The sequence below is a fragment of the Camelus bactrianus genome, chromosome 16 (genome assembly GCF_048773025.1).
Source record: "Camelus bactrianus isolate YW-2024 breed Bactrian camel chromosome 16, ASM4877302v1, whole genome shotgun sequence".
Classification (NCBI taxonomy): Eukaryota; Metazoa; Chordata; class Mammalia; order Artiodactyla; family Camelidae; genus Camelus; species Camelus bactrianus.
Genome location: NC_133554.1, coordinates 45,102,330 through 45,120,992, shown reverse-complemented (window position 1 = coordinate 45,120,992; position 18,663 = coordinate 45,102,330). Strand labels below are relative to the sequence as shown.

The 18,663-nt window shown below is 35.8% G+C and overlaps 1 protein-coding gene across 1 annotated transcript in view; it reads left to right on the top strand.

Moving 5' to 3' along the window:
- Positions 1 to 18,663, top strand: part of NSF (N-ethylmaleimide sensitive factor, vesicle fusing ATPase) — a 132,581-nt gene that overhangs the window by 18,042 nt on the left and 95,876 nt on the right. The window contains exons 2-7 of the mRNA XM_074343406.1: positions 4,998 to 5,083; positions 7,160 to 7,259; positions 9,598 to 9,637; positions 16,472 to 16,638; positions 17,883 to 17,990; positions 18,460 to 18,535. Of these exons, the coding sequence (XP_074199507.1) occupies positions 4,998 to 5,083; positions 7,160 to 7,259; positions 9,598 to 9,637; positions 16,472 to 16,638; positions 17,883 to 17,990; positions 18,460 to 18,535 (577 nt within the window). The remainder of the gene's footprint in view (positions 1 to 4,997; positions 5,084 to 7,159; positions 7,260 to 9,597; positions 9,638 to 16,471; positions 16,639 to 17,882; positions 17,991 to 18,459; positions 18,536 to 18,663) is intronic.

The window sequence follows — 18,663 nt, the reverse complement described above, 5'->3', positions numbered from 1 at the left end:
TTTATCTTGACTAAAAACCAAGGGATAGACCTACTGGGCCACATTACCCTTATAAGAAACTACATCACATCTTTGCAAGTACTTAACGTTGTCAGCCTTTTACATTTTTCTTTGTGTTTCCCTCCTCTCTCAAGACCAAAATGGGAACTCACTTTTTTTTTTCTTTTTCAATATAAATTTGTAAAGAAAATTTTAAGGCCCTAAAGGATGTGAAGAGGTTCACTTATGTGACTAGTTGTTGGTCTGAGATGGATAATGTGAAGGATATCCCTGCAGGCTCTTTGAGCGATTACTATTGGACATGCAAGTTTAGCTTACTTCTACCCATCACTTCTAGTTACATAGGACTTCCGAATTTTAACAGAAATTATTATTTCAGGGGTTTCTAACACAAAGTGATTCCATAGGCCTAAAGACGGGTATTACTGATGTTCTTTCTCGCGTTGTTCTGGAACATCCCAGGAGACTTTCTGCAGTGATAGCTGATAACCGCGTGTGGTACTCGAAATGTGACTAGTGCAGCTGAAGAACTGAATGTTTACATTTTAATTAATTTTAATAGCCATGTGTAGCTAGAGGTTACTTTATTGAACAGTGTAGTTCTAAAGTGTTATTTTTCAGGAAAGATCACCTGAAAAGACATAATTGAGTGAGACTTGTCCGCCGAGGGCAAGTTCATACTTTCTGTCCTACTTCCCTTTCCTGTGGGGGGATCTGTGACTCTAGGCAGAGGCAACTGGGCCTGAAGCACCACAGAGAAGACCAGTGGATTCATGAGCGTTGCAGTTACTTGTAATGAGGTCTTTCACTCAGGTGCTACATGCTTTGTTCTTCTGTTTATTTTGCACCCCTCCCCAATTCTTTGGTAAACAGTAAAGCACATACTTAAAGGATCCAATTTTTAAAGTGGGACTTTGGACGAAATTATGTTATTTAATTTTGAAAACTATGCAGGGTTGCCCAGGAGTCCTGATTACCACCCCCCCCCCCAATTTTTGTCATTGTTTTATTAAGGAAAAGCCAATTCTTTCCACACTTTGAAAGTTTTCACGTAAGTAATGGTATGCAATGGTATAATTACTTCCACAAAAGTTTCCATTAAAGATTTGTTGAAATTTTTCATTCTTTTGAGTAGCAATGAGTTAAAAAAAATTTTATATTTCAAGTTGTTAATGAAAACATTTTATAGCCTTCAGACAGGTAAACATTATAATAACTCAGATAACTAAACTTATGTAGAATTGCCTATCAGTTTTGTATTTTCATTTCATAATAGCTGTGTGGCCCTAGTGGCTGGACTTTTATCATTATTTCCTAGAGGTAAGGTCAATGTTAGAAAAATTGTGGAATTTTCCCTTGGTATTATTGTGGTAAATAAGCAGCTACTATTTATAGGGACTTTTATTTTGATGAGAAAATGAGATACCCTGCTTGGCTCACTGTGAAAACACAGATGCTTCTAGATTCCAGTAGGGAGGCCTTTTGCTCACAGCATCTGTTTCAGTTGGCCAGCCAGATGACTTCTGCAGATTTTTAACTCTTCTTTAAAGGCCACCACCTCTTTGACAAGTAAACAAATTTACAAATGAAAAGTTTAACTTAGTGTTTTGTAAATTTTTTCAATAACTTTGGTTACATCAATTCTGAACTTTGGCTACATCAATTCTGTATAATTTTGAACTATTAGATGATTTTAATTAAATTATATCGCTTCCTAAATAACCTTGAAATATCCTTTGTGTACATATTCTTTGACTTGTTTGTTCTGCAGGGGAGATAGATTTTTATTGATCCATAAGTTCATTTATTCAACAAATGTTTGATGAGCACTGACTGTGTGCTGGGCCCTATACCAGCCCTGGGAACTACAGACATGATCAAGATACTCTAGGTCCTTGAGAAACTTACGTCTTTTATGCAACATAAACATGTAAACAAACAACAAAACTAGACTTGAGTTCTTCCGTTCGACGTTTATCTTATCAGGAGGGGCAGGTGTCTAGGAACATGTTCTAGAAAATGCAATGTCTGAGCTGAAAAATTGTGGAATAAGTTGGCTAGACAAAGGGGCTCAGAGTTAGGGGAGAGATAAGAATATAAAAGAAAGAAGCTTATTGGTGAAAGAGACCCCAGGGTAAGTGGGAAACAAAGTTCTGTACATTTTGGTCAGGTGGCTGGTCAAACTATGACTGTGGACCAAAAAATGCTGTCTCATTCAGAAAGCTAGCTATAGCCTAGACCTTACCTGTATCATACTCTAAATTAGTGATTTCCAGACAGTTTATCATAAATCTCATAAGCAAACAATGTTTTGATGATGTATCCCCAATATATATATCTATTGATTTATAAGTGATACACTCGTAGTATACATACATAGTAAAACATACAAAAAGGGAAAGGATGAGCTAAAGATGAATGTAGGAAATTCTCAGTCTTAATTTTATTTATTAATAATACAGAAAGCAAAGTGATGCTTTACTATTTTTTAAAATCTTAGTTTAATATTTTGTGGTACAACTATTCAGAAGTATATTTCTATATTCTTTGATACTTGATTTTAATGGCCGTCAAAGCATAGATTAAAATGGGAGAATTTAGCTGTACTTTTGAAATCATAATTATTTTCCCCCAGATTTATCTACCATTTATGGAAATGTTTTATTTAAATGTGTGAAATGTAGCCAATAAATTTCTGTTATCTGTTAGTTTTTCTTACAGACTACACAGAATGTATTGTACTTTTATAGTACTAATAAACAGGTTAAAAAAAATCACTGAAAAATCATTTGGTGATTTTTTAAAAGGTTACAAAATTCTGTTTCAACCTTTTTAAATAGAGCATGCGGATATGAGAGTTTTTATTTTTTGTTTGTTTTTAGGTAATATGCATTGTTTTCAATTGCAGAACACTTAGCAATGGAAATGTTTCTACGTAACCATTTTTGAAATGCTCTATTAATTAGCACAAGTATTTTTTACTTTTTGTTTTGTTCTGGAAAAGCAGTTTCTAACATTTTTGAAACATTTTATCTTATAGGAGCAAAGTGAAATTTTTTTTTTAATATTGTATTGTTGTAGCATTTTTCCTTTTGGTAACCAGTGAATCTCTATATGGTTTAAAAAAAAAGATTTTGACACTGCTTCCTAGCCTTTTACGGAGTGTAGGAAAGATTCTGTATTGTACGGGTCTTGTTTAGATAAAGTTGACCTCGGTAACATCCTGAAGCACGCTGTGCACACCTTTGGCTCTGACTTAATATGCAGCAATAGTTCACCTGTGAATGAAGCACTGAGCAGCTTTCACATAACGTGCTGTCTTTATAACTTTATTCTGGAATTATTCTTTTTATTCCAGTCAAAACAACCATTCCATGAGTGGTTACAGTTTCCCCATAAAGCACGTTGTTTCATTTACAGTTGAGACTATATCCTTTTCACTACATCTTTCCTTTTGTAACTCACAAAATTGTAGTTCTTGGTGTGTTTTGCAAATACCCTAAGATGAAGGAAATCTCTGTATTTTGATCCAAATATGTGACAGACTTCCCACACCCTATAATATGCCCTGATATCTTCAGCTCTTAAGGGTTTTCTAAGAGATTTTGACTCTATAATTACCAATAAAAGAATACTAGTTTGTCACCATTTTGTCTTCCATGAATCATTTCAGCCCTTTTTACTGTGGTTCATAGCTTCTTGTCTTTTCTTTCAGGAAAGCAGTTTCAACACTTATGTAACTTTAATACAACTTTGTGAATTGCTAGATTGAATAGCATGTCACTTTAAACATAGGTGGAAAAATTATACAAGTTTATCTTTTGCTATGAATATTTAATTTTTAAAGGCCTGGCAGATTGAGGACTTTATTAGTGTCATTAGGTTGTATCTTGAGGCAGAATATAAACTTAGTGTAGGGTTCTTCAATAAAAAATAAAATAAATATGAATAGAAGTATTAATATTTTCTGCTTACATGCCAAAGGATTGTCTTGCAAACCCTTCAGACACACGTATCCCACTTTAGAGACCACTGCTCTGAACAACTGGGGTATCTATACTGATAAATTAGCCTTTTCGTTAAAACAAAAATAAAGCAAAGAGTCATTTATTTTCCTCTATAAATTCATATTTGGGAGACAAATTCAAGAAACATCAGCTTTGGCTTGAGATTTGAAGAAAGAGCACTTTAATCATAAACAGACTATGAGTGTCATATTTCACTAACTAGGAAATCCTAGAGGATGGGTGGAAGGATTATTGGTTAAACACATTATCTGAAGAGATGTTTTCCTAGTAGCTGTTGTTCAAAAAGATTGTTAATTGCTGTTTTATATTAAATGTGCCCTGTAATTATTTTTGTTGGGAGATATGTGGAGGATAGCTTTTCTTAGTCTGTAGGGAATATGGTTCATAGCCACTGGAGATCTCTTATGAAGAGATACTTTTTCATGATCTACTTTATCCAGTTCATTGCATTTTTATCAGTCAAAGTTCTTTTCTTTGCAAGAAATAAAAAACCAATTCAAATAAGCTTGAACAAAAAACAATTTATTGACTCATAACCAACTTTCAGAACTGGTCTCAAGGGCTTTAACTTTGTTGTCAGGTCTGAGTTTCAGTGTCTGTCTGTGTCTCTGTCACCTTTGCTTTCTCTGTGATAGTTTTACTCTTTTAGATCAGAAAGTCTTCCTTCATGTGGTGGTGACACAATGGAGAGTGCATTTCTTCTAGTGCCTGTCTATATAAAATGGATGGAATAGGACTCTGTGTGATTGCATGTGTGCTGTGGTTGGTGGGCCTCCAGAAGCACATGGAATGGAGAAGGAACAGTTTCCGACAGGCAGGGTTTGCTAATCACAGAGGAAGGGCCCTGGGAGTCAGAAACAGTAGGTAATTTACTACAGGTGATGGGGGAAGAGAGGACAGGAAGGCATAAAATAGTCTTGAAAAAATAAAAGATGACAGTTTTATTTTCCTAATCATTGATTCTTACAGAGTATGCAAGCTGCAAGATGTCCTACAGATGAATTATCTTTAACTAACTGTGCAGTTGTGAATGAAAAGGATTTCCAGTCTGGCCAGTGAGTATCTCGCTTTGTTTTCTTCTGACCTGCTAAGTGGTATTTAAGAAACTTCTAGAGAGTCCTTACTTTCTCTGGAAACATTTGAGGATAATTTTCTTTATTCCCCTTGCTGAATTGGAAAATGGAAGAGATGAGAAGGAGCTATATGTTTGATTTTATTGTGTCAAATTTTGATAAATATAATGTTTTCTAAATCATACATAGTTTTTTAAATATAGCTTTATTTTTCCATCGATTTTTCTTAGCAGAAGTAAACATACTGCTAAAATTGTATGAATCATGTATAGCGTAGTCATTAGGTTTTTGGCTCTGGAGTCAGATTGTCTCAGTTTGGATCCTGGTTCTGCCAGTTACAAACTGGGTGACTGTGGATAAGTTATTTACCCTGACTGTGCCTCAGTGTCCTGATCTGTAAAATGGGGATGATAATATCTTCCTCAGGGTAGTTGTGGATATTGAGTTACAAGTAAAGCACTTAGAACAGTGCCTACCGGGGGGAGGGTATAGCCCAAGAGGTAGAGTGCATGCTTAGCATGCATGAGATCCTGGGTTCAGTACCCCCCAGTACCTCCTCTAAAAATAAACAAACCTAATTACCTCCCCTCAACCAAAATAAAATAATTAAATAATACATAAATAAAATACTAGAAAACAAAAAACAAAAAAACAGTGCCTACCACATTAATAAGTCCTCAATAAGTATTAGCTATTTTGATCATCATTACTATGATAATCCAGAAAATATGAAAATTGGAATATACATAGCAATCGTAGAATCTTTACAAGCATTTTTCACTGTCACTTATTTTAACTGATTCACTTCACCCACTGCCAGAACTTCTAAATACCCTGCTATGAAGTTCCGTGCCGTCCATATGCTTCTGATGTTGGTAGAAGGAAGGGAGGAAGGGGCTGTACCAGAAGGCAGACTGGATAAAATAAGGAACAAGGAGGCAGGATTTTAACTGAGCCTTCTTCTGTTTTTAAAGCTATCTGAGAAATCACGTTTCACAGTTAGAATTGCTAATTATCTGTGGCTTCCAGCTTCAGAGTAAAGGTCTATACTGCATGATTGTATTAACATTGTTTCCAGTCCTAAAAATTCTATGATACTAAGTTGAACACAGAGCTTTCTACATGTAAACTGGAGTATAGATGATCACTGTGAGAATTTGTTTATGGAATTCTTTTACATGTCAGATGTTCATGGTATTCATGATGGGGTTACTTAAAATATAGCAGATACAAGAAACTTATGTTCTGCTGACAAAATGATATGTATAGAAACATTAACCTTCAATATTTTTAAAATTATAGCATTCTAAAAGATAATTTTTAAAAAGATAGTGCTGTTGTAACAGTTTGAAGCTTCTCTCTCATACATGGTCCTTGGTAGTTTCTTAGTGTAGGAGATTATCATGAAATAACTTTATTTCATCTGTTTATAGGTAATGTCCAAGCAGGATGAATTAGCACAAAAATGCTTTGAAATAGTAAATATTGATATCGGTATGAAAGCTGATGTATTCTGTGAAAATTTTTTATTTTTACCACCTTTTAAATTTTATAGGCTGTTGTTTCAAGCTGTTTTGGGAATCTGCAAAGAGATTTATTGAATAATCCTAAAAACTAACTTTTTTTGACTTCTATATCCTGGCTCTTCTCTCTTTGGTCCTCCTTCCTTTATTCTAGTTAGGATATGAAGTAATTCTCAGAAGAGGGGATTCATCTTACTTTTTACTTGCTAACAAGGATTCTAAATCACTGTCTTCAGTTTTACGTAAACTGGAAGTGTCATGAGTTCGATGTTGTGGATGGTATCTACTCCTTGAACTTAGTCCTGATTCTGCTTAATGTCTGTTTGGCCCAAGGTGGTCCTTATGCCTGGAAAACATTTTGAACTGGTGACACTTTTTGGAAATGAAATTTGTGGTCCTGTTTGTTCAGGACTCATAGAATGCCGTGTTTCCACCTGATACTCATCAAGCGACAGTTGTTGGAAATGAACACATTTGGAATTGATGTTCTTTATGTCCTTTGACATGGAATACTGGCTGTGTTTCTGTCTTCTAGGCATGTGGTTGTGAGGACCTCCCCCAACCACAGGTACACATTTACACTGAGGACCCACCCATCTGTGGTTCCAGGGAGCATCGCATTCAGCTTACCTCAGGTAACTCAGATGTGAATTTATTCTCTTCTGTTCTTGGAAGTCTTGGAAGAATCAATTCATTTAAAGCAGGCATCACCCTATAACTGTATAATGATTTATATTGAAGAAAGCCATCTAGGTGTTATCTAAAGATTTATTTTTAGTTGCCAGTTTTTACTCTGTCAGTCTTTTATTGCCTTGATTTTTGCCCCCAATTTAAAAAAATTCAGTGATATCAGTTAGCTATAGGATAAAGAGTCAAATTATTTTAATGTTAGCTTGCAGTGCAACAGAAAACATATAAAAACAGCATTTATTTGTAAAATTGACATCTAATAATAGTGACTTTAAAATGCAATGATGTTAAAGAAAATGATATAAGTAGCTGTTATCTCAGATTACAACCTGACTTGCTGGGCTTCCATAAGGAATGGAAGGATTTTGGTTACATTTATAACTGTTGCTGGATCCTGTGTAGGGGAAATTGCCTAGCACTGTCGCAGGCACGTAATACATAATGTAAGAGCATCACAAGTTCCAGTCTGTATCTTTTCCTCCCTTGTCGTCTTTCTCATCCTGCTGGTCCCCTGTCCTGAACAACGCAAATGCAGCCCCACCTCATTGTATTATGCTAATAAGCATTGACTTCTGTCCCCACCCCTGGAGGTTTAGGGAAAGAGATCAAACACTCATTAGGGAACAATTAAAATCTCTTGAATCCCTCAAAAATTATGGGAAATCTTCACTCACTATTCCTCTTTTCTCTGTTTAGATGCCCCTCTAATATCAGGACTACTTTTCACATTAGTTTCTATAGATCAAAGGTTTAGGATATTCTAGAATTTGCCAGCTTTTACAGAGCTATATTTGGGATCCTGGTGGTCAGAAATGGGGTTTCTGAATATTTCTCCTTGACTCTCTGCTTTAAAAAAAAGTTTTCCCTCAGCATTTACTGTAGACCAAGTGCTATTCTATGTACTTTTGCATGTGTTTTCTCATTTACTTCTCACAACAGCCCCAAACAATAGGTACAGTTATTATTGTCTTGAAGCTGTTTTTGGGATTGAAGTACAAAACCTAAATGTGACTGCTTTGCGACCCAAAGTCTGGGCTTGACCAGTGTGCTACTAAATTTCTGGTTGGCCAGAAATGGGATGGGGTATCACAGAAGAGAGAGGTGAAGGGCGGAGAGGAGGGAGAAGTGACCTGTGGTGACAAAGCTGGAAGGGAGAACACTTGTTGCATGTATTCAAAACGCAGCATCTTTTTAACCACCCACCACAAAATCCACGATGTTCAGATGAGCAGACAAACTTGATTTGCAGCCAAAAATTATTTTTCTTGCTGTTCTTTGGAGTGTTATCAGTAATTACTCATTTTGAATCTATACCAAGCCAGTCCTGAATTCCTGCCTAACAGTCTGTCCTGCCTCCGTACATTCTTGCTGTTGTCACCAGTCAAGACCTGGAGAGACGCTAAAATCTGGTTGCAAATGCCTGGCACTCCTTTGTCCAGTACACAAAGAGTAGTCATGACCATCTAACGATACGAATCCCTGCTTGGGTTTCAGTGTGGATTATCTGAGGAGTTTATTTTAGTTTTCATGAATTGAACATCTTTCTTTTTGTGATACTGTATCAAACAATATAACTGACCACAGTATATTTGGAACTCTGAAATATTATCTCATACTACAGAGGCCTTCAGGAGCTTTATATTATGCAAAGGAGCATCCTACTCAGCGATGCCAGCTTTGCTGTAAAAAGGCAAGCTTTATATATTTTGGGATAGATGTTCAGATATAAATAAACTATAGCATATGTTTCCTAGGGCTGCTGTAACAAAGTACCACAAGCTGGGTGGCTTAAAACAACAGAAATTTATTCTATCACAGTTCTGGAGGCTGGAAGTCTGAAATCAAGGTCTCTGAAGGCCCTAGGGAAACATCTGTTCCATACTTAGCTTCTGGTGTTGCCGACAGTCCTTGATGCTCCTTGACTGGTAGATGCATCACTTCAGTCTCTGCCTTCATTGTCACATGACTTTCTCCCCGTGTGTCTCTTTCCTTATAAGGAGGCCAGTCCTGTTGGCTTAGGGCCTACCCTAATACGATAGGACCTCATCGTAACTTGATATCACCTGCAAAGACCGTTTCCAAATATGGTCCCATTCACAGGTGCCAGGGCTAGGACTTCAACGTGTCTTTTTGTGGGACACAGTTCAACGCTTAACAGCACAGCATGTTTTGGTCTTGGAATGTGTTCCTGAAATTAAGAGAAATTCCTCTTTTTATCATTTCTCTAATTTTGATAGATTTGGTGTTAAGTGTCTTTTTCTCTCTCTCTCTTTTATTTTACAGCGAAAATGGGCTGGACTTTCTATTGGGCAAGAAATAGAAGGTAGGTATATTTTTTTAGCTACCTGAGGTAGATTTTCCTTATAATTTTCTCATAGCTGTGGAGATCTGTATAATTTTCTGTTACTGGTTGTCAGGTCGTTAAACATTCGTCCCATTCATAATACTGGTTAGATCTATGGGAATGGAAAGTAACTAGTTATGGTAGCTACCTCTTTATCTGCTTGCTATTCTGCCTAGAAATTGCAGCCTACTGGGGAAAGGAATATCCACAGCTCCCAGAAAATGTACATGGTAAATATGTGCACAAATATTACCATTAGGAGCTGTATGTAGAAGTGCTAAGGTAGAACAGGAGTGGATGAATTGATTGGAGACTGGAAAATTAGCCAGAGAAATCTTTCCAGGCACTGGAGTTTTGAGAATGATTATGAAGTAGGCGGAAGGCATTACATGATAGAGACAAGAAGGAAAGGCTCTTAAGAGAAGTCTTGTGTTAAAGTCAACTGTTACTAGTGTCTTTCTATTTTTCCTTGTATCTCCTGTGGTTTCTGCTTTACATAGTAGTTTTCTGTGTTATTTGGTATTCATGATCACTATATTTTTATTATTAATTATGGCTTTTAGCATTATAAAGCATCCTTTATCTTATTTAATATGTTTTGAATTATGCTTTGATATTAGGACCACAATCCCTGCTTTCTTACTGTTTTTAATTTGTTTACTATATCTTTGCCCATACCTTTACTTTTAGCCTTTTAAAACCACTGTGTTTTAGTTGTATCTGTCATATGCAACAGAGTTGGGTTTTGCTTTATGAGCTAATTTGAAAATCTTTCTTTTAATAGATTAATTAAGCCCATTCAGTTATTGAATTCACAGTTATACTGCTATATTTGATCTCAATTCCATCATTTTATGTTTTAATTGTATTTCTCTATGTGGTGTATCTTCCTTGCTATTTTTAAAATTTTAAGCATGCAGGAGGTCCTGGGTTCAATCCCCAGTATCTGTACTAAAATAAATAAATAAACCTAATTAACCCCTGACCCCAAAATTTTTTTTAATTAAAAAAGTTGGGGGAGGGGCGAGGGTATAGCTTAGTGGTAGAGCGCGTGCCTAATATACCTGAGGTTCTGGGTTCAGTCCCCAGTACCTCCATTAAAAAAATGAATAAACTAGTTACCTCCTCCCCAGAAAGGTGGGTGAAAAAAGTAAAAAATAAATAAAGATTAAAAAAATAAAATAGTTGGACAAAACTTTATACTGGTATTTAGGAATGATTGCATTTTCATTTTAGTGTTTACATCTGCGTTTATACCTCTCCTAGTGCCCTTAGTACTCCTTTTTTTTTCTTATTTAACCTTTTAAAAAATACGTCCTGTCAGTTTTAAAGGATATTCTTTGACTCTCATCTATTACCTATACAACAGCTAATCATCATATTCTGCCTTCCCCTTTCTCCTCCCATTTTGTTATTGCTTTCTTTTTTTCCTTTCAAGCTTTAAATCTTTTTTTAGTGGAAGAAGCAATTTTTTTTTGAATTGAGTAATAATTGACATGTAACATTATATTAGTTTCAGGTGTACAACATAATTATTTGATATACAAATATTAAATACATTGTGAAATGATCACCACAGTAAGTCTAGTTAACATCTGTCACCAAAGATAGTTACAAAAAGTGTTTTTTTCTTGTGATGAGAACCTGTGAGATCTCTCTTAGCAACCTTCAATTATGCAGTACAGTATTACTAACTATAGTCACCATGCTGTACATGTTAGTTGCTTTCTTTGTGTGTTGTCAGAGCATGATATTTACATGCAGTTCTTCCACATATGACCCCACACTTGTTTTAGTCTCCACTCTACAATTAAGTCTCTCAAATGATCATGATCAGTCCTTTTGCCAGTTTCTACTTGTTTGGGTATAACCTGTCTTCTAGTAGATTCCTCCAGGAAGTGTAGATGTTTACAGTGTTTCCTAAGTTCTTGTATATTCAAACTATCTTTCTGTATCTTTGATATTTCAAGGACAGCTTGGCTGGATATAAAATTCTTGGCTTGTTTTCTCTCCTTGAATTTCTTGAAAATGCTGTATCACAATAGCCTTGCTTTGTATGAAACTCTTGAAGTTTGATGCCAGTCTAATTTTCTTACCTTTATAAGTAACTTGATTTTTCTGGCTGGGAGCCCTGAGGATTTTTCTGTCTTTAAAGCCTAATATCCTTATTAGGATATTTCTTGGAATTACTCATTCTGGGTCAACACCCAGGTATACGATGGTTTGTTTCAATATGTAGATTTAAGTTTTCTCTCTTTCTAGAAATTTTTCTTGGACTATGGTCTTTGAATGTTAGTTCTGGTCCACTTGTTTTGATTTTCTTCTCAGGCACTCCAGTTATATGTATTTCAGACCTTCTCTGCCTGTCTTCCATTTTAATTACTTTCTCTCTGTTCTTTTAAAATTCTTTATCTCATTTTTATTTTATTGATAGTTTCCCTGTCTTTTTTCACTGCCTCTTATTAAATATTAATTTAAATTTTTTTAATTAAAATTTTTAATTAAAAATATTAATTCGAATGTATTCTCCCATGGGCACTTTGTAATTTATTGCTCACTCCTGAATAGTTTGTCTTTTCCTTCAGTTTTTTTTCCTGCATTCAATAAACTGTCATTGCATTTACTTTATTTGTCTATTTCTGTTACTAGTTTTTAATATTCTGATTTCAGATGTTTTGTTGTGTGTCTAAATTCTTGTTTGAGGATTCTTAATTTAGTTTAAAGTGTTATATATATTTTCTATTTCATAGTTGATCTTTTGGGGGAAGACACTTCAGCTGAAATGCTGCAATATCTTGTTACTTGTTATGTTTTCCTTATAGTAACTTGGTGGAGTTATTGTTTTCTATTTCTCATGATTTTGTAGACAGAATCATTAGTCCAAGAGCATTCCTTTCTGTCAGTATAGAGAAGTGCAGTTTCTTTAGTAAGTAATAATGATGAGCTGGAGGGAGAGGTAGAGAAGTTGGTTGACATGGCTCATTTCTCTTTTGTTTCTGCAAGATCTTTAGTTTTCCTCTCTTACTACCTTCTTTCCTTCACTAACTACCGCATCTCTAAGGACACCTTCCCTTCTCTATTTGTCTGATTCTTTCCAGTGATTCTCTGATGCTGCCACTTCCAGTCCTACTTACTTTCAGGTCCTTTCCCTGTACCTGGAGTCATGGATTACCACGTCCCAAACCTATGAGTAATACTTTGGCTTTTGGTGTTGTACTTCCACTTTGAGGGGTGATTTTGTCTGTGTCCTGCTCTCCTTTCTTTCTTTTTCCCACAATGGGAGCTGTCTAATTTAGTTACATATTTCTCTTCAAGTATTTGAGTTTCATGTATTCTCTGTCTTGTAGTAATGCTGGAGATGTGGACTAGAAGTGGCATTATTTGTTCTCCTTGTTCCCATGGGCAATGTTCAGATCCTCTAGATCCAGTGCTTTTGAAGATAGTCAAAGATACAATAACTTTGATCTGGTTGAAAGAAGACACATTCTTAAAGCAGTTGCCTGGAACACACTGCTAGTGTGTCTGCAGTGGAGGTGCCTGAGAAGAGAAGTTGGTGAAGTGGTAGGAGAGAGTATCCTATTCCTTGTGTAGGAATAGGACAATTTACACTTCTTTTTTCCTGAGTTAGAGGGAACTTAAATATTGGGATTATCTTTATTTGGCCTTTTCTTTTGTGGAAGTAGGATTGAGGGCTAAAACTTTTTGACTGGGGATGAAAAATAAACGAAATTACTTTAGATATAGGTAGCTGGTAGAGAAGATTGCATAATTAGTGCTTTCCAAAGTTGTCTGAGAAAAACACCTGGGGAGTTCGTTTTTTTAAAGAAAGATTCCCAGGCCCCTCCCCTGGGGAGTCTGATTCACGGATCTGTGTTTTTAACAATCACCCTTAAGTAGTTCTTATCAGCCACATTTTGGGAAACACTGACATAAGTGATTCCCTTAACTGTCGCTGCCTCACCTGAAGCATAGTGAGAAAATGAGACAGTGGAGGAGTTCAGCACCAAAGGGAAGTAGGTCAGTGTGTGAAGCCAGGGTTCCCTATGTGTAGACACTGGCGGGAATAAAAATGAACACTTGTTAAATCTAATGAGAACATAGGTGTGTATGTAGCTTAGGTTTCTAATTTCCTTAAAACTTTTGTAAATACAGGGTTAAGAGTATGCTTAAATTTAACTTTTAATGTAGATAAATTCTGTTGTGAAAATTCAAGGTTATAAATCTTGCTGAGATGAGCAGTTTGTTTTGTGGCTTAAGTTATATTTAAAGCATTCTCCTGCTACCAGAAATGCTTATCTTGAATGTAGAGTCAATTCTTTAAAAGGCAAATCAAACAGACCTGATGCACAAAACTATGAAACCAAGTGTTCAGGCAGGACTAGGTGGAGTAAGCTTGAGACCAGGCAGGGTTTGGGGTCCTGAGTGATGTCATGATGTAGCCATAAAGGTAGACGGCTGGCTCAGTATAAGTAGAGATGTAGGCAAAGATAGGATAGGAGGCTTGGTATGAAGGAGAGCGCTAATTCAAAGATTCTGGAACAGGAGTTCTGTCTGTAAGGTGAGAATTTTTTGTCAAGTCAGTGACTTTAGTCTGAGGGAATCTTCTGGAAGAATCGTTTAGTCTTCTCTCTATCTGGAAATGCCATATTTTAAGTATTCAAGACCGATGTTCAATCAACACATTTTTGAACCATTACCTGTCTTTGTAATGTCTGTGTATTCAAAGCATTGGTTATAATTTTGTTTGCTTATAAAAATATTTTTATTAGTCTTTGACATTAAATTACTATTAGTCATAAAATAAGAAAACATTCTCAGCCTTCTGGCCCTTTGCTTCTGGTTAAAACCTTCAGGGTATCTGGCCCTTTGGGGCTGACCATGGTGCTGACCATGGTGCTGCCTGTGAGACTGTCCATGGTACTGCCCTAGCATTTGAAAATTGTTGCAACAGCTAGCATTCGAAAATTGTTGTAACAGCTTGGTCTTTCCTATTTGGGAACATTGACCTTAAATTAAAATGCATTTGAAAAGTATAGTCAGTAATGATTATATTTTAATACGCTTATTTGAATTTCTTGATAAAAGGATGATTCATACACATATATACACGTATGTACATGTATATATACACACATTCACATACATAAGTATATATACGTGTATATGCATTATGACATTATGAAATTTCTTTGGAGTCTTTAATGCACAGAATGATACCATACTGTACAAATCTTTCTGAAGTATACTTTTTTCATTCAATATTAGTTTTAATGGGCCATCCATCTATTAAATATACATCAAGTTTTAATTTTAATTGCTGTACATTATTCTGCATTGTGAATATGCCACATTTTATTTATAATTTCCCTACAGATCAGCACTTTTTACATGTTTAACTATTGCAAATAATGCTGCAATGATCCATCCTATAGATCTCTTTGTAGGCAATGTTCAAGAGTCTTTCTGAGACAGACACCTGGAAATGGAATTACTGAATCAACTTACCCATTTTTATCCTATAAATATTTCATCCTATAAATATCTTCATTATGTGAGGAAACAGCTAAGCTCTGTTGCTTAGGAAAGTTACTCAGCATATAACCTGTACTTTCTAGGAAATGTTACAAAAGAACAAAACACCCGGAAGTGGAGTCAGAAGAGTGTGCTAAAACTCTCAGCCAAGGCTGGAACTTATTCATTGATCTTCAATGAATTTTCCAACCCTTGCCCAGGCTTTCTTTGTTATTTTGCTTTTGAAAGTGTTTATCTTTAAAATATGTGTGTCCCCTTTACGAAGGCAAACCAAAATATAAAAATATGATTACTAAACAAGCAATTTTATTCAAAGAATTTACAGAATCCTTGGACATAACTCAAGTGGCTAGACTGTACAATCTAAGTTTAGAGCAGAATTAAAATATGGAAGGACCATAAGTATTTATCTAGTCCAGTCTTCTTGTTTTACAGATGTGACAAATCAAAGCACAGAGAGCTACATGATTTTAGACTCTTCTAGTTACCAACAAAATCTATTGAAACACAGACTCCGAAGTCCCTTTGTTTTTACCTTTTTTGTTATTAGCATGGAGACTGTGGGGGTTTTGCTGCTGCTGTTTCATTTAAACAGTTCATGAATATAATAAGCAATACAAAGATGGGATAAAAACATGATCTTTTTCCTATTGTATGTGTAGAACTTACTGTCAGTCCCTGGATATCATAGGTGCTCAGTAAATATTTTTGTAGTATTAAAAAAAAAATGTCAAACTCTTAAGTTGCTCTGGAGCAAATCCGTCTACTAAACATTTTTTTTCTCAAGCTTTTTTTTTTTTTGGACCTACATTCTAATTTGTTAAGGCAAAAGAGTCCACATACCTCTCACTTTAGCTCTTCCTTGTGTCAAACAGAAATCTTGTTTGGAAACAGCAATGCTATGCCAACTCCCCTGGGACCTCCCATACTGTCATTCTGTCCTCTGTTTAATGAGAAGGAGGGAGATGCAGAGCCTCTGTGCGGAGGGCTGTGATTACCCCCAAAGTGTCGGGTGAGGGGTAAAAGTAGAGGAGAGCGCTGTTCAATATGTTCTAATTAATTCAGAGGGGAAGAACACCTCTAGTGGTAATTTTTTTTAAATCTGTTATTTTAATAAATCTATGCCTATGTTATTTTTAAAATCTGGGCTTATGTGTCCCTCCAGTGAAGACCCCTTTTGGTCAAGTTCTGTTATGATTCATTTATGTGAAACTTAGTTACTTGAAACACAGCAAGTATCTGGTGTCCCTGTGATTTTTAAAATACCTTTTTTTCCCCTAGTGTCCTTATATACATTTGACAAAGCCAAACAGTGTATCGGCACGATGACCATCGAGATTGACTTCCTGCAGAAAAAAAGCATCGACTCCAACCCTTATGACACCGATAAGATGGCGGCAGAGTTCATTCAGCAGTTCAACAACCAGGCCTTCTCAGTGGGGCAGCAGGTGGGTTCACCTTTCCTTTATTTCTTTCCTCAAGGCATAGACGTGTTCTAATCTCCTTGGTTGTCTGAAAGTAATTCTACTTTTAAAACCTGAGAAGAAATTTGCATATGAACAGGTATATCTAAGATGAGTGATAAGAAGTGAGGGCGGTATTATTTGCTGAACCTCTAGCAGGCTGTTCAGAATAATTCCAAAGTAGCTTTTACGTTGCAGTGTCACACATAATCACAGCAGCGTTTCCCTCTGCATAGATGGTAACACTGCAGACATTCGTGTCTCAAATTTCTTCCTTTTTATTGTGGGACATTTATTTTGTCTCTAGATGTCTCTTTTACTGACAAATTTCTATAGAAAAGTAATTCTTAACTTTTTTGGGTATGAACTTCTTTGAAAATCTTAAGAAAATTATATATATATATGTACACACACACACACACACACACACACACACACACACACACACATACATACATATACATATCTTCAGCTTTTTTCATGGAGCTTTTGAAGCTCAGATTTTCTCTTCTTGAAAATACTGTTTATGTTGCTCCCTTTTGGATTTCAGTTAATATGTTGTTTAACCTCCTAGGAAGAAATTCTGTTCTTTTAAATTTTTTTTTAATTTTACTTTAAAAAATGAATGGGTTCATAAATTGCTGTTTGTTTGTACGCATAGTCATTGCTTTTTTGACCTTACTTACCTTTGCTCTTCCTCTGTGACTTTTCTTAATCATGCCTAACTCCTTCCTCCTACCATAGTTTCCTAGTGGCTGTTCTCAAAGTGTGGTCCAGAGACCCCTAGGGGTCCCTGAGGCCCTTTCAGGGGTTTGTGAAGTCAAAACTATTTTTATAATAATATCAAGATGTTATGTGCCCTTTTCCTGTTATTCTGTCACAAGCGTAGTACAGTGGAGTTATGCAGACTACGTGATATGTGCTAGCATAGCGCATTGACTGCTGAAGCAGACATGAGGGGCCAGCAGTCTTCCATTAAGCAAGACATTAAAGAGATTTGCAAAAGTGTCATGATGCCATTCTTCCCACTTCCTGTAGAGTTTGGTACCTAGCAAATACTCAGTAAATATTAGTTCCTTTTCTTCTCATTGGCTAGTTTGCCTGGGAAGATTTGGGAGGGATACATGCAGAAAGCTGCTTGCCTGCATTTGGAAAGCACTGGTGATGTGAAAAATCAATCTATCATGTCATGAAGTGATTTCCCTCCCTCCCCCTTACTTTCTACATAGCTTGTGTTTAGCTTCAATGAAAAACTTTTTGGCTTACTGGTAAAGGACATTGAAGCCATGGATCCTAGCATCCTGAAGGGAGAGCCTGCGACAGGTAAAAGACAGAAGGTATGTTTAATTTCTAATAACTTTTATGATGTGTATTGTGCAAATTCATCTAATTTTCCCAGCTATTCTCTTCCTTGGTGATTTCTTTCATATTACATACTTTCTTTTAACATAGGAGAGAGAAAAAAATGCTTTTATATCCAGCATATTATTAGAATATAGTGCAAAATATACTTATTTACAGATCTAATACTAATTTGAAATTTGTAAATGTAATCCTGGTTGAATGTGGTGATATTTGTTGTAAGTGAATAATAATAATAAGACAGGTATTATCAAAAGATATATGCATTCAAATGAAATAGGAATAGTAGAAGGTAGTTATGTTAAAAGTAAGTGTAACTTAGCTGATAGTTTAGAAAATTTGATTTGCTCAGAGAGACCTCATTTCCCCTTTGTTTTTGGAAACCTTGCTTTGAGAAGTCCAGAAGTCTGCTATTAGACTACTAATTATTGTCTTTCTCTATAGATTGAAGTAGGACTGGTTGTTGGAAACAGTCAAGTTGCATTTGAAAAAGCAGAAAATTCATCACTCAATCTTATTGGTAAGATTTACAGTTTTTAGAAGATTCTGAATAAACTGGGACTATCACTGTATTGTATGTGACTCAGTTACAGTGATTTTCAGGTGAATAGGGACACCTCTCTTGAGAAGGCTCATCACAGAATCGTG